General features: G+C 38.6%; 1 protein-coding gene across 8 annotated transcripts in view; it reads right to left on the bottom strand.

Moving 5' to 3' along the window:
* The window catches only part of MTA3 (metastasis associated 1 family member 3), a 212,740-nt gene that overhangs the window by 105,905 nt on the left and 92,175 nt on the right, over positions 1–14,660 (bottom strand). For all 8 annotated transcript variants that reach the window (XR_009739340.1, XM_061432189.1, XM_061432190.1 and 5 more), the window contains exon 4: positions 7,499–7,625. Coding sequence is in view for 7 of the 8 variants with exons in the window: in XM_061432189.1 (XP_061288173.1) it covers positions 7,499–7,625 (127 nt within the window). In the remaining variant the exon portion in view is untranslated. The remainder of the gene's footprint in view (positions 1–7,498; positions 7,626–14,660) is intronic.

The following is a 14,660-nucleotide window of genomic DNA, read 5'->3' as shown; positions in this document are numbered from 1 at the left end:
ATCCATGGGATTTTCCAAGCAAAAGTACTGGAGTGGGTCGCCTTTGCCTTCTCCGACTGTAGCTATACAAGTGTCTTAATATCAAATGATATAAGCCTCTAAAATTTTTATTCTTAAAGACTGACTTTATCATGATTCTCAAACTTTTAGATCTCAAGATCTCTTCATATTTCTAAAATTATTGAGGACCTCAAAGAACTTCTTTGTGGGTTATATCTATCAATATTTACCTTAGATAGATATTAAAATTTAAAATTTAACATCAACTAATTTAAAATAAAATAAATATTACACATTAGCAAATATTTGCTATTAATTACTATATTTTCCCCTCCAAAATTAATGAGAACAGTGGCATTAATTTACAGTTGTACAAATCTCTTCAATGTCTGGCTTAACAGACAACTATGTTTTCACATGAGTGACTAGTTTACTTCATTTTCAAAAAACATCCACCAAATGGTCATGTCTTAAAAAAAAACATAGTCCATCTCTCAGTGGCTTTTTCAGGCAAACATGGTGTTCCATGACAAAGGTGGCTATTTAATAGTTCAGCTCATATTTCAAACAAGACCATGAGTTTTTTTCTCAAAATAACCATCACGCTTGCATATACAGCAAAAGTGATTCATGCATACTTCTCCTTTCAGTACATGGAACACTAAAAAGATGTGTGACCTCTTAATGTGCCCTGTATACTATACAATATTTAATATGTTGTGTACATTTTTCTTCAATTTTTTTTTAAAGGCATTACATACAGTACAGTGATAACTACAGTCCAGTTTGGTGACAATGACTTGATTCCGGTTGGCTTGGTGCCAGCAGTTAACCCACCATTGCTTTTGCACATCATTTTGTTTTGGCAAAATCAATGCAGGGAAAAGGTAAGTAACATCTTATTGTTGATATGAAAACAGTTTTGATCTCCCAAGGCCCCTCCTGAATGTGTATGGGGGGACACCCAGAAGAATACGAACCATGCTCTGAAATATTCTTGGTCCTTTCCATTACCACAGATTTTGGACTCAGCTTCTTAATTTACACACACACACACACACACACACAAACACACACACACAGGACCCTGCTAAGTTTTTCTTTGGAATTACATTGAATCTTTAGATCAACTTGGGAAAAACAGACATATTGTTACACATTTACTTTACTAAGTCTTTAATTCCTTTAGCAATACTCCATAGTTTCTATGTGGAGTTTTTATACATCTTTTCCTTTTCTTTTTCTTTTAAAGACATCCTTCTTATAATTTATTCCTAGGTGTTTGATATTGCTTGATGATATGATAAATCGTATCTTTTTAAACTTAGCTTTTAACTGACCTCTATTCACACCATATACATAAAACAGAGCTACTTCAAGAAAACAGAATATCTTCATGATCCTGAGAAATCTTTGCCCAGTCCAAGACAGTAACACTTGGACTGGTTCCTGAATGAGCATCAGTCTTTCTGAATGACAAAGTATTCTTTTTTTTGCGGGGGGGGGGGGGGTGGGGGTGGGGGGGGGGGGTGGCAGGGTGGTGCGAGGCACACTTATAGCAGTGAAAGCACCAACTCCTAACCACTGGACAGACAGGCAGTTGCCCAAAGTATTGTTACTCTCATTCTACTACTTCAGCTATATCAAACCTATCAGGCATGTCTGTTAATGTCTCAAGAATGGAATTTTTCCAGCCTTTATTTAACTGTCCTCCCCCTCTCCTCCTACTGTTCCATCATTCATTTTCCAACCATATTTCTCACATATTTAAAAACAAACCAACCTAGAAAGAGCAAAGATGACAATAGCAGCACTGAAGAATAAACACCACTTAACAAGGGAAGAAGCTGCACTTGGGGAGTGTAGCTCCTCTGCCATACAGTAAACTCCCAACAATGCACAGTCCAAGCCCAAAGAACGCACACAAGATAAGAAAAGAAAAACACACTGGAGACACACCAAAATGTCAGTGCGCTGGGTAGAGAGATTACAGGGGTTGGTGTCTGCATCTTTTTTCATGTTTTTATCCCCCCATTTCAACAGTAAATTATAATTCTTCCATTATCATAAAATAAACAATAAAAGTTTATTTTACAATTTTAATATGTAGTAATATTCAATTTTAATATGCAGTATTTTTCAAGAAACAGCAAAATGGGCATATTCATAATGTACTGTGATGGGAATGTGAATTGACACGATAATTGTCGAAGGAAACAGCATTTTGCAAAAAAATATTTGGAAAATGTACCCCTAAATCTATAGGTCAGATATCAAATGTAGCTAATATAACAGTAGCCAATGTTACCACTTTACTACTACTGCGGAAAGGGGGATAAAGAAGATTTTAATTTTTAGTAGATTCCTGCCTATTCTGTCTTCATTAAAACCAGCCAGATTGTCAGGCAGGGCATGGAGTTAAAATGAACACAAAACTGGCATTTTCCCTATCTAACAGACAAATTTTTAAGTACTACTTCTTTCATTATATGCCTAAAATGTTCTCACTTCAAAAAAGGTAGAAATATAGAAAAGCATAAATATGACAGTTGCTTGCATTTTCCGATAGTAAAATAATCCTGAAATCTATCAAATACCAAGTTCCTATTTACATTTATGATGCAGACTCATACTTAGGAATGAAAATCTCATTTATTTGCAACAAATATCTTTAAAATTCAGTACACACAACAATTCTTCAATGAACGTATCAGTATATATATTTCTACACCCTTTCCTAAGAGCCTCTGTTAGATAAAATCAAAAAGTGGAATTGTTCAGTCAAAGGATATTCACACATTAAAATTTTATTTCTCGGACTGTACTAACAGTTGAATATCTAAGAGTTATCTGTTTCCCTGTCCTCATCAACACTGGGTGTTAAGACAAGAACTTCAGTATCCCACCCCCCAAATACCTCTTATTGGCTAGAAATTCTTCCATTTCCCCCTTTCTCATGGTTGCTATATATGGCTTGTAAATTCATTTTGTTTGGTGACGAATAATATGTATACAGAATAGACTTCCTATGCTCAGCCTAGCCCTGCATATAAAAGCTCGATGTTCACTCTGAATATCTCACTTTCCCTCAGAGTCCTGAGCAAACTGGGATTCCATACATCAATCTTTAATTTTCACAAACAGAGAAAGGCACACAACCTAAAACTTCATTTAAGGTTAGGAGTACTTGAGAGAAGATTATTCTGTTGATGATTTTTATTTACTTAAAGGACAAAAATAAAATTAAATGAAAACTATGAAAACTTCAAAGTCTGACTGACTACTGGGTACTGTGTTCCACAGCAAGCAGGAGAAAGAAAAGAGATAATGAGTTTCTAGAGTCTTACACTCCAAGATGATGTCTGATGTGAAGAACCTAGACACATTACACATAAAACTCAAGATTTTTAACAGCTGCTTAACATACTTTTTTAACCGAGTTAAGAAAGCTCCTTATTTTGGAGGTGAGAATGCAGAAGCAACATAGCATTGCTTGAACCAAGAAAAGTTCATTATAAACTGTGGCTGTAGCCAGTCTTCTATGGCGCAATGATGGTGAGGATGGAGATAACCATAATCACATTCTGGAATCCCAAGCTAAAAATTGTTTAAGAGGAAAAAGAATGTAAGGTTTTCTCTGAAGCACCCTGTCATTAAGAGACAGCTTGACACTATGTGCATCTCTATCTTTAAGACCTACTGCGCTGTCCCGTGCTTAGTCACCAAGTCGTGTCTGTATCTGACTCTTCTTCGGGACCCCATGGATCTCAGCCCCCAGCCTGTTCTCCAGGCAAGAATTCTGGAGTGGGTTGCCATGCCCTCCTCCTGGGGATCTTCCCAACCCAGGGATCAAACTCAGGTCTCCCTCATTGGAGGCAGATTCTTTAACAACTGAGCCACCAGGGAAGCCCTGAAGACCTACTACTGACACTAAATTTAGGTTCTGTAAGAATTTCTCTGGATTTTGTCAAGGTTAAGCAATGAGGAAGGCAGGATCCTCACCAGTGATGCTCTGAGCAAGGGCCAGGTCTAACGACACAGATATAATGGTTGCTCTATCACTACTCACTGCTCATAACAAGACTTGGAGAAATCATCCAGTCCAAAAGCCCTTATGACAGGACACGGTGGAGCCAATAATCAACAGGTACCTAACAAAATCCTTTTAAGACACAATGAAGCATGACTTCAAAGGCTGTGACCCAGATCCCAAGGTTGGCAAGCAGGAAAGGATTAGTGCTAATTAAATATGACTAACTGGCTACCCTAGAGGCAGAGAAGTGGTATTAATCACTACATATACAATGCTGTAATTAGCTTTTAAAAAAAATAAGCTTTGTGCTTTCAAGGTAAGGAAAAAGTGACACTGGACCAAATGCAAGACACATCCACCAACTTAGACACTCAATCAAGTCGCTAGTTCCCAGTCACTATTTATATCTCTAACACTGTATAACAGTATAGTTTATATGCTTCACTCAGTTTTTAATGCAATTCTGACCATTCAACTTGAGTAAACAAAAAACATTATGTGAAAAAAGAAATAGGAAATTAAAGAGCCTATCTACCCAACAAGCTACTAAAATGTAGCTTTCTATCTCTGATACGCACATTACAAACTCATCATGAAGATCAAATAAAATACATGTAAAGCAAATGGAATAACACTTATCATAAAGGCTCAATAAATATTACAATTTTTAAAAGCCAAGTTCAATAAACATGGACTGTATATAACTGAACACAGTATTTTACACACACACACACCCCACACACACACACTATGATGGGTCTAGCTAGCATAAAAATACATTTTACAGTGCTTTATATAACCCATGCAGCATACAATGTATTATTAGTGACCTAAGGCACTATGCAGGAAGCACACTGTCTCTCGCCTTCACTCCCCAAATAACGTTCCAAAGGAATTCTCATGTTCAAACCCCACCTATCTCACAAACAAAAGGTGAATCGCTAACTCCACCCAGAACTGTCCTGGTCCTATTCATTCTCTTTCATTGAAATGAAAAGAAGTCCTGAAAAGTCGTCTCTTCCGGCCACTTTGGAAGTCTGTAGCATCTGGTAATGTTATAGATCACAAAAACTACAAAAGACCTTAGGAATGCCTCAGTCAGGTTTTCTCCTCTGTTCCACACAGCACCAAGGAGATTCTGGGCACTCGATAATGTCTCTGAGAATAAAAAGCCAGTATTCATCAAATTACCCCTCTTTGCTGCCAAAGAACAATGGGACTTCAGTAATTTTCTCCTGTTACAGCACAACAGATAGGGTATGACTTCAATATTAGCAAAATGTCAAGACCACTCCAAAGTGCACTTGCTCTACATCAACATGAGGGCTGGTTAGCACGGTGTCGTGCTCTGGCCAGAGACTGCCCCTAATTTCATTCAGCTGTTTGAAAATGAGAGCCAAAGGTGAGAAAACACTACAACCTCTCAACTCTGAGAACAAAAAAAATCCAAAAACAAATGCCTCTAATGTCTATATCTCTTCTTCATAATTCAAAAGAATGGCACAGGGTAAATTCCTTAAGTTTACAAGCTGGGGACCTTGTTATTTTTTAATCAAGCAGTTAGTGAGCTCCCTAACTGAGAATATATTCAGAAAATGTGTTCAACATGACTGAATGATCGTGTAGTCTATGTAATTTCCATGTTCAACAAAGGGATGTCTTGATAATTCCACTGTAATATACTCTCTCAGTCTTTGTGAAAGATGAAAAATACTTCACTAGTTTTTCCATTCCAAGCAATCTGTTAAAGGAAACCAACATTTCTTATAAACAGATTCCAAGCTATCAGGAGGGTAAATTAAAAATATACTTGTGTGTTTTGGATACATTTTTAAAACCATTTGTCAGATTCTCATTCTGGCAAGAGTCTTATGACTGGCCACATAACTTCTTGAGCTTAAAATGAATCTTTATATTCTAGCTTCTTCCAATTAAATGATAAATGCATATGGCTCTTCAGCATTTATTAGTTACCTGTATCTTTAAGAAAATTGTAAAATATGTATTCATGTTTCATCTCTTTCAGCAAAAAGTAACTTACTTTCCTATTTTTTGAAATACCCCTATTTTTAGGTTAAATGACTGTTCCCACATTATCTGGCCTGATTATCTTTTCTAACAAAGGACCCTAAGTCACACAGAACATATTAATACTAACTCTCACCAATCTAAGCACAGTGCTCCCTAAAAAAACTAAAAAAAAAGAAATTATATATGATGTTAACTATTGAGGAGGATCAAGCTCTCTGAAAAGATTTGGAAAAAAGAGATTCTAGTATCTTTTCATCTAGTATGTATCTAGTCATACATTTCCTGTCTTAGAAGATCTCTGCGTCCATTTCTGAAAAGAGAAGTACAAGATAAACAAAGGTCAGGGGAATTATGGAGTGTTGTGAAGACCAAACCAGAGTTTCAGGAATTCTCCAAACGTGTTTGAGCCCGAAGAAGACACTTAGATACAGTATCGACATTCAGGACTAAAGAGGAAGGGACAATTTTTTTAAATAAAGTTATTACGTTTTATTTCCATATATAAACAGCTTTAAAGACAAGCATAACTAGTGAAGGGCTGAATAAAAGAATAAAGATTGTGAACAAAAGTTGAAGAACTTCTTTAACACAAGGGGACAAAAACACCGCATCCCCCTACACCCACCGCCCTGGGCACAAGCTGCTCCCTGCCCACACCCATGCTCACCTGTTTCCTTTTACCTGAAAGATGCCCCCTAATCTCTCAAAGGCTGAGTAAATGCCAACTCCTTCTGAAGGTTTCCGACACTGAGAGTCAGTAACTGCCTGTTTTCTGAGTTCAAACATTCTGTTATACCTCTAAGATGCACCTACTGCAGACAACACTTAAAAAGACCTTCATCTATGCCTAAATCTTACCACCAGCAGATGAAAAGACCAACCACCATTCTCCCCAAATACAAACCAGGGACTGAATTTCACTTTTCATTCCATCAATGCCCAGAGCAGATGCAAGTGAGTGAGCAGTAAAGAATAGAAAGTTTTCATCCCAGAGGCCCTCCAAAATAAATAAATAAAAGGTCCTGTATCCTACAAAGTCAAGAGACACTTGTCTGGGAACCAGATCTTGGATTCTAGTTCTTGGACCCTAATAACTATATTTTTTTCTAGGAATCTGGAGAAGACCAGCATTTCCCAAAATGGTGTCTGCTGGACACTGTTCTGCAAGATGCTAATAGATAACTTAAATGATTGGAAAAGTCCAGATTAAAAAGCCAACATGGTTACCTGACTGCATAACATGTGCGGGGCTTTAAAATGCTAATATAAACTATAAATTTTCAAGATAAGACTACATAATGAAGCCCTTAGTGAACTGATTTGAGCAAGATTGTTGAGTTTGGAAAATGCTTCCCAAAGGTTGTTTTAGTTTTGTTTCTTTCAGTTGTCATAGTATTACTCAAAACATCAGACCAACTTCTAAACAGTTCTTACCTGATATGTGTTGCGGGCAGAGATTCGTATTGGCGCGACAAAAAGAGTTCCCTATGTTTCAACTGATGTTTCTGTTTATCGGTCAAGTCAGCCTCAACTGTTGTTTCAGATTCTTCCTCAATTTCTTCTACACAAATAAAATTCAAAAAAGGCATTATTACAAACTGTATTATCTATTTTGGTTATTAAGATAGACTGAATCAGGCTTTAATTCAATATTTTGTTCAAATTAATTTGATTTTAAACTTACACATTTAACTTGCAATATGAATTACAACCATAACATTTAGTTACCCAGGCCTCAAAGGAAGAACTCCAATTTTAAGATGGCAGATGAAACAATGCATATATCTTATGTATCTTTCTTCCCCCAAGAAATCACACCAAAATAGCAATGAAAATATACCAACATTTCAATGACAATAAAAAATGAAGCAACAATGGAAGATTCTCAACAATAACAGTTTTAGAAGATGGAAAGGAGATGTTAAAAAAAATAAACTACACACAGTCACAAGGAGGAAGTGACAATCTATGTGTGTACAGAAAGGGATGCTATGGAGAAGTGTAGCACAGAGCATGTACTGACTCAATCCTTGAAGCTACCAAGTATTGTGAGAAGGGAAAAGTGGGGTGAGATCAAAAAAGCAGGAGAAAAGCATCAAAAGTCTGTCTATAATACAATAACTGAATCCCAGAATACTCCATTTAAAAATAGTATAATCAGAAAACAAATAGTGTTAACACATTTCAAATTTGATAACACAAATAAAAAAAAAACTAATAGAAGAATTAGAAGACAACACTAATGAAATCTCCCCAAAATTAAGACAACTGAAAACCAATTAAAAAATTAAAGAAGAATTCATGTGGTCCAACATCCAACTAATAAAAGTTCCAGAAAGAAACAATAAAGAAAACAGACTCTCTCATGTCTTTTGTGTGTGTGTGGAGGGGGAGTGGTGCAGGGAGGGGAGAAGGGGGAGAAGGAAAGACTTACCACAGAAATGATTCAAGAAAATTTCCCCTTACTAAGTGTCCAGTAAGAATGAGTGTCCTGATTGAATTACCAGCATACTTAACTTTTTTCTTAAGTAATGCCATGAGAAGACTACCACCATTTACAGGAACGAAGTATAAGCACACCAAAGAAACCAGAATCTGCGTTGGAATCCCAGATGAACAGCAATACCGCATGCTAAGATGACAGAGCAACGCCATCCAAGAGGAGACATGACAGTCAACCTAGAACTACACGGTCAACTGTCAACTCTGAAAGCAGAGTAAGGTCAAACTTGCATTCACTGAACCAAGTTCACCTTTGAACAACATGAGCTTGAACTTAACGGGTCCACTTTTATCTAGACTTAAATACAATATACTGGAAATTTTCTGGAGATTTGCAACAATTGAAAATATTTACAGATGAACCCTGTAGCTTAGAAATATCAAGTAAGGACTTCCCTGGTGGCTCAGCGGTCAAGAATCCGCCTGCCAATGCAGGAAACACAGGTTCACTTGCTCCAAGAAAATCTCACACGCCACAGGGTAACTAAGCCCAAGTGTCACAACTACAGAGCCCACGCTCTACAACCAGGAAGCCCACAGGCCCTAGAACCTGTGCTCCACAAGAGAAGCCCCGCGAGGGCAGGGAAGCCCTGGCACCGCAGCTACAGAGTGGTCCCCACTTGCTGCACCTAGAGAAAGCCCTCGCATAGGAACAAAGAACTAGCCAAAAATAAACAATTAATTAAAGTAAATCAATCAATCAAGAAAATTAATAAAAGCGGTCATCAATTCATAAAACATGCAGATACTAGTCTAACCTTACACAGGCATGAGGTGAGTGATATTTAATAAAAATTAATACTATGTTAGTTTTCTTAGCATTTTACAACATTCCTTTCAAAGAATTACATTACCATTCATTATGCTACACTCGGAGAAGGAAATGGCACCCCACTCCAGTACTCTTGCCTGGAAAATCCCATGGACGGAGGAGCCTGGTAGGCTACAGTCCATGGGGTCGCTAAGAGTCGGACACGACTGACTGACTTCACTTTCATTTTTCACTTTCATGCATTGGAGAAGGAAATGGCAACCCACTTCAGTGCTCTTGCCTGGAGAATCCCAGGGACGGCGGAGCCTGGTGGGCTGACGTCTATGGGGTCGCACAGAGTCGGACATGACTGACTTGACTTAGCAGCAGCAGCAGGGGCCTCCCTGGTGGCTCAGACTGTAAAGAATCTGCCTGCAATGCAGAAGAACCAGGTTTGATCCCTGGGTCGAGAAGATTCCCTGGAGAAGGGAATGACTACCCACTCCAATATTCTTGCCTATGGACAGAGGAGCCTCGTGGCTACAAAGAGTCAGATACGACCGAGTGACTAACACTTATGCCTCTCTCCTGTATTTGGAAAAACTATTCATAAGCATATTATCACAGGTAAGTGATTTTTTTTTTTAATGCAACAATGTTTCCAATAGCGTACTTGCCCTAAGTATAGGCTAGGTTCCTGTGAAGCAGTCACAATCACAGGAAGCTACTATAAGGAATCATACTGCTGCTGCTTCATCATCAATGCATGTATTATTATACCCATAAATAAATATGAACTTCTCTACCATTTTTTTTCATTTCTGATGTCTAGTGTTAGGAATACAGACATCCATTGGATCATAGAAAAAGCAAGAGAATCCCAGGAAAAACATCTACTTCTCTTCATCGATTACTCTGAAGTCTTTGACTGTCTGGATCGCAATAAACTGTGGAAAATTCCTAAAGAGACGGGAATACCAGACCACCTTACCTGTCTCCTACAAAACCTGTATGCAGGTCAAGAATCAACAGTTAGAACCGGACATGGAACAATGGACTGGTTCCAAACTGGGAAAGGAATACGTCAAGGCTATATATTGTCACCCTGCTTATTGAACTTCTATGTAGATTACATCATGAGAAATGCTGGGATGAATGAAGCACAAGCTGGATTAAGATTACTGGGAGAAATATCAATAACCTCAGATATACAGATGACACCATCCTTATGGCAGAAAGCGAAGAGGAACTGAAGCGCCTCTTGAGAAAGTGAAAGAGGAGAGTGAAAAAGTTGGCTTAAAACTCAACATTCAAAAAACAAAGATGATGGCATCCAGTCCCATCACTTCACGGCAAATAGATGTGGAAACAATGAAACAGCGACAGACTGTATTTTCTTGGGTTCCATAATCACTATGGATGGTGACATGAGTTTGAGCAAACTCTGGGAGATGGTGATGCAGCCTGGGGTGCTGAAGTTTGGAACCACTCCGTTATTTCATGCCTGGTTCTAACTGTTGTTTCTTGACCTGCATACCGGTTTCGCAGGAGGCAGGTAAGATGGTCTGGTATTCCCGTCTCTTTAAGAATCTTCCAGTTTGTTGGGATCCATACGTGCAGAGGTTCAGATGCTCTGCAGCCTTCCCTGGACCAGACCAGACTGTGTATCTATGGGAACAGTACAGACTGTGTATCTACTGAGAACTCAGAGTCAAGGAAGCGGGGCTGGCTTCTCTCACAGGAAGTAAAGCCCAAGGTGTGGCCTCAGAGGCTTTAATTTTTGGACACTGACTGGCAAAACACGCACTAACAGCAACATATTTCTGCTCCTCACAACCTTTTCTTACAAATTCCTTACATAAGGATCCAGGACCGCAAGAAATTTTATCGTATGTGACCCTCTAGCTGTTGTTCTTTTAAATGGTATGAGGGCAACGACTAGACTAAGTATCAAATGTTTTCTACCCTCAAACGTTTAAAACTCTAAATTGAAAATGAACTTGCAAAAATTAAAAACTGATTTAGAAAAAGATCCACTGAGCTCAAAAACTGAATAATGTGATTTAAAATTCTTTGAATGTTCTTTATAATTAACTACTTAAATAGAAATGCAACACTAAAAGAGCCATTTACTTGCAAGTATAATAACATTTCACCAGTGGAGATCAATGAAGTTATCGCTGCACTGGCACTATTAGCACCAGCAAATATCACATACGAAATTATACTCTTCACCTAATTAGGACTTGATAAATTGTTGTTCCACAAAACACAGCTAACCGAATTCTAATGTATACCCTATAGGGCTAAAATAGCAGCAAGCTCTACAAATAATGGTAACAACAGCAAATCTTATTTTCTTGTACAATCTCTTGATATTGGGTGAAAAGGAATAAAATTTCTTAAGTTCAACCTAAGCAAACATAGAAATCACCAAAACAGCATCTAAAACTCATTTTCTCAAATTTACTAGTTAAATTTCATTTACATTTTTGTATATATTTATATTGGCTTCCGAACAAGAATGACTCCCATCCTTTAACATTCTAAAAACACTAAGCAAACCATAATGGCAAAAACTGACATTTAGACAACAAAAAATTTAAAAGATCAAATCTGATTATCATCAAAAAACCATGTCCATGGTAATACATTTATAATTTTTTAAAACCATTTACCAACCTTGATGGAATATCAAATTTGGTACCTTCTAAAAGTTATTAAAGTAGAAGTCCCACAATAAACAGTACAGCAGCAGAAGAGACTAATACCAGTTGGCAATGCTTCAGTGCAGTTTATTAGGCACTGAGGCACTAGGGTCATAAACTGCAGACAGAATACAGAAAGAAACCACACCAAGGGATTGTGTGAAGCTTTAACAAACAATAAATATAAATTTATTTATTTATAAAATAAGTATCACTGTACTTAACTGAGATCAACCCAGCAAGGGTCCTACAAATTTCAAAGCTTTAGACTGCAGGATGAGAAAGAATCCACGGCCCCAGAGCTCAGCAAGGCTAACTACACACACAGCCTGAAAGGGGCTAGGAAACGCTAGCAGAAACAATGCCCGGGAAGCAGGTGTCAGAGAAGAAATTAAACTAGCTGAGTAGTGAAGAAAGAGAGCATCCAGGTATGGGGTACAGATTAATCTCCACAGCAAAACTTTAGAGACTGGGCATGTGACACGTAACTGGGCCACAAGAGGCAACACACATTCAGGTACCTGAACAAAGAGGGTCGGAACCTAGGCGAGGAAAATGCCGGAGTCCAGCTCCAGCAGCCAGGGAATCAGGCTGAAGGGGTGTCCGCGAGTATCAATGCAGCCTCTCATTCATATTTCTTGCACTGCATATTTATTTCAAGCTTAAGATTCTCTTTTATACTTTTACAAAAGCATTAGGTCAGAGATTTGACATTTTCAGTTCCCCCTAACCCAGATTTGTTGTCTCCATAAATCACTGTTGCCCCTCAAAAGGAGTTCCTTCCTCAGCGATTCTCTTATCTACTTTTTCTCATGTGTCCTTGTGAATACACTGTAACTCATGCTAATGTCTGGGCTGCATACCACATTCCTCAGTTTATTTCTTATCTTTCTACGTCCTGTTTGCCCCTAGTATCCTAAATGCACTATTTCTTAGAAAGGGCTTCTAGCTAATAATATCTCTAAAGTCCCTAATTTCTATAAGCTATAGTAGAATATGCTAACACTACAACATTCCTTGAATCTTTAGCTTCTAACTATTTTAATTATTCCTTAGACCTCAATTCAGCAAACTCTTTTGCCATAAACATTTTCCTCACAAACAGGCTTCAGACAGCAATCCCTCCCATGGCCTCAAGCTGTGGCCTATGTGCTCATCCTGGAACACTCTTGTAAAAGTCCTTAAACAAATGTCAATGATTAACTTTATGAATTATTCTCTGAGCACAGCCGCAGAAGGCTTTGTGCCTTCTCATGGTCCTCTCAAGAGCAATAAGCACCTTAATATTCCTTTTCAGTCAACTCAGCCGAGGAGAGGAAAAGACAAGTCAGAATTACAAGTCCTAACTCCTTCATCCCGGGACCGTGCCTGTGGAATGAGGAGAGGGGTCTGGGTCCGTGCCTCCATTTTATCAGTAATGCCTAACGCGGCTCCCGACAGGAAAAGTCATTACTGATTCTCAGTTCTTTTCCTGAAAGGGCTTCCCTGATAGGTCAGTTGATAAAGAATCCGTCTGCAATGCAGGAGATCCCGGTTCAATTCCTGGGTTAGGAAGATCCCCTGGAGAAGGGATAAGCTACCCACTCCAGTATTTTGGGGTTTTCCTTGTGGCTCAGCTGGTAAAGAATCCGCCTGCAATGCAGGGGACCTGGGTTCGATCCCTATGTTGGGAAGATCCCCTGGAGAAGGGAAAGGCTACCTTCTCCAGTATTCTGGCCTGGAGAATTCCACGGACTGTATAGTCATGGGGTCACAAAGAGTTGGACACGCCTGAGTGACTTTCACTTTGTTTGCCTGAACTGGGTATTTTTCAGAACTAATCAAAATTATAATTTCTACATGCTAGTTAGGATGGGGGGTGTGGCGCGGGCAGGTAGGAGGAGAGTTTTCCACAGGTTATTCTCAAACAAACATCCTCAGGTCCCCATTTTAATGAACTATCAGCCCACAATGATGATGTGAGCTGGTACAGAACATACAGAAAAGCAGGTGGTTAAAATTTTGTCTAGAGACACATTTAAGAAGTACCAAAATGTTTGAAGGCATATTATTTGACTGAAAATAGCTCAGTATTGATGCAACTCAAGCCTGCCTGGCAAGAAAAAAAAAAAGAAGAGGCAAGTTGAATAAAATTAGAAGGATTTTTATGACAGTTGAGCTTTCAGGGAACTATGTGAATGAAGAGAAAGAAAAGATTTGGCAGGGACTTCCCTGGTAGCCCAGTGGCTAGGACTCCACACTTCCAATGCAGGGGACTTGGATTCAACCCCCGGTCAGGGAACTGGATCCCACATGCTGCAACTGGGAGCTTCTTCATATGCCTGTAACTAAAGATCCCACATATTAAAAAGCAGAGACATTACTTTGTCAACAAAGGTCCATCTAGTGAAGGCTATGGTTTTGCCAGTAATCATGTATGGATGTGAGAGTTGGACTATAAAGAAAGCTGAGTACTGAAGAATTGATGCTTTTGAACTGTGGTGTTGGAGAAGACTCTTGAGAGTCCCTTGGACTGCAAGGAGATCCAACCAGTCCATCCTAAAGGAAACCAGTCCTGAGTGTTCATTGGAAGGACTGATGTGTGAAGCTGAAACTCCAATATTTTGGCCAACTGATGTGAAGAGTTGACTCATTT

The sequence above is a fragment of the Bos javanicus genome, chromosome 11 (assembly GCF_032452875.1).
Source record: "Bos javanicus breed banteng chromosome 11, ARS-OSU_banteng_1.0, whole genome shotgun sequence".
Lineage (NCBI taxonomy): Eukaryota > Metazoa > Chordata > Mammalia > Artiodactyla > Bovidae > Bos > Bos javanicus.
Note: the sequence above shows the minus strand (reverse complement) of the source record. Positions and strands in the feature narration are given on the sequence as shown.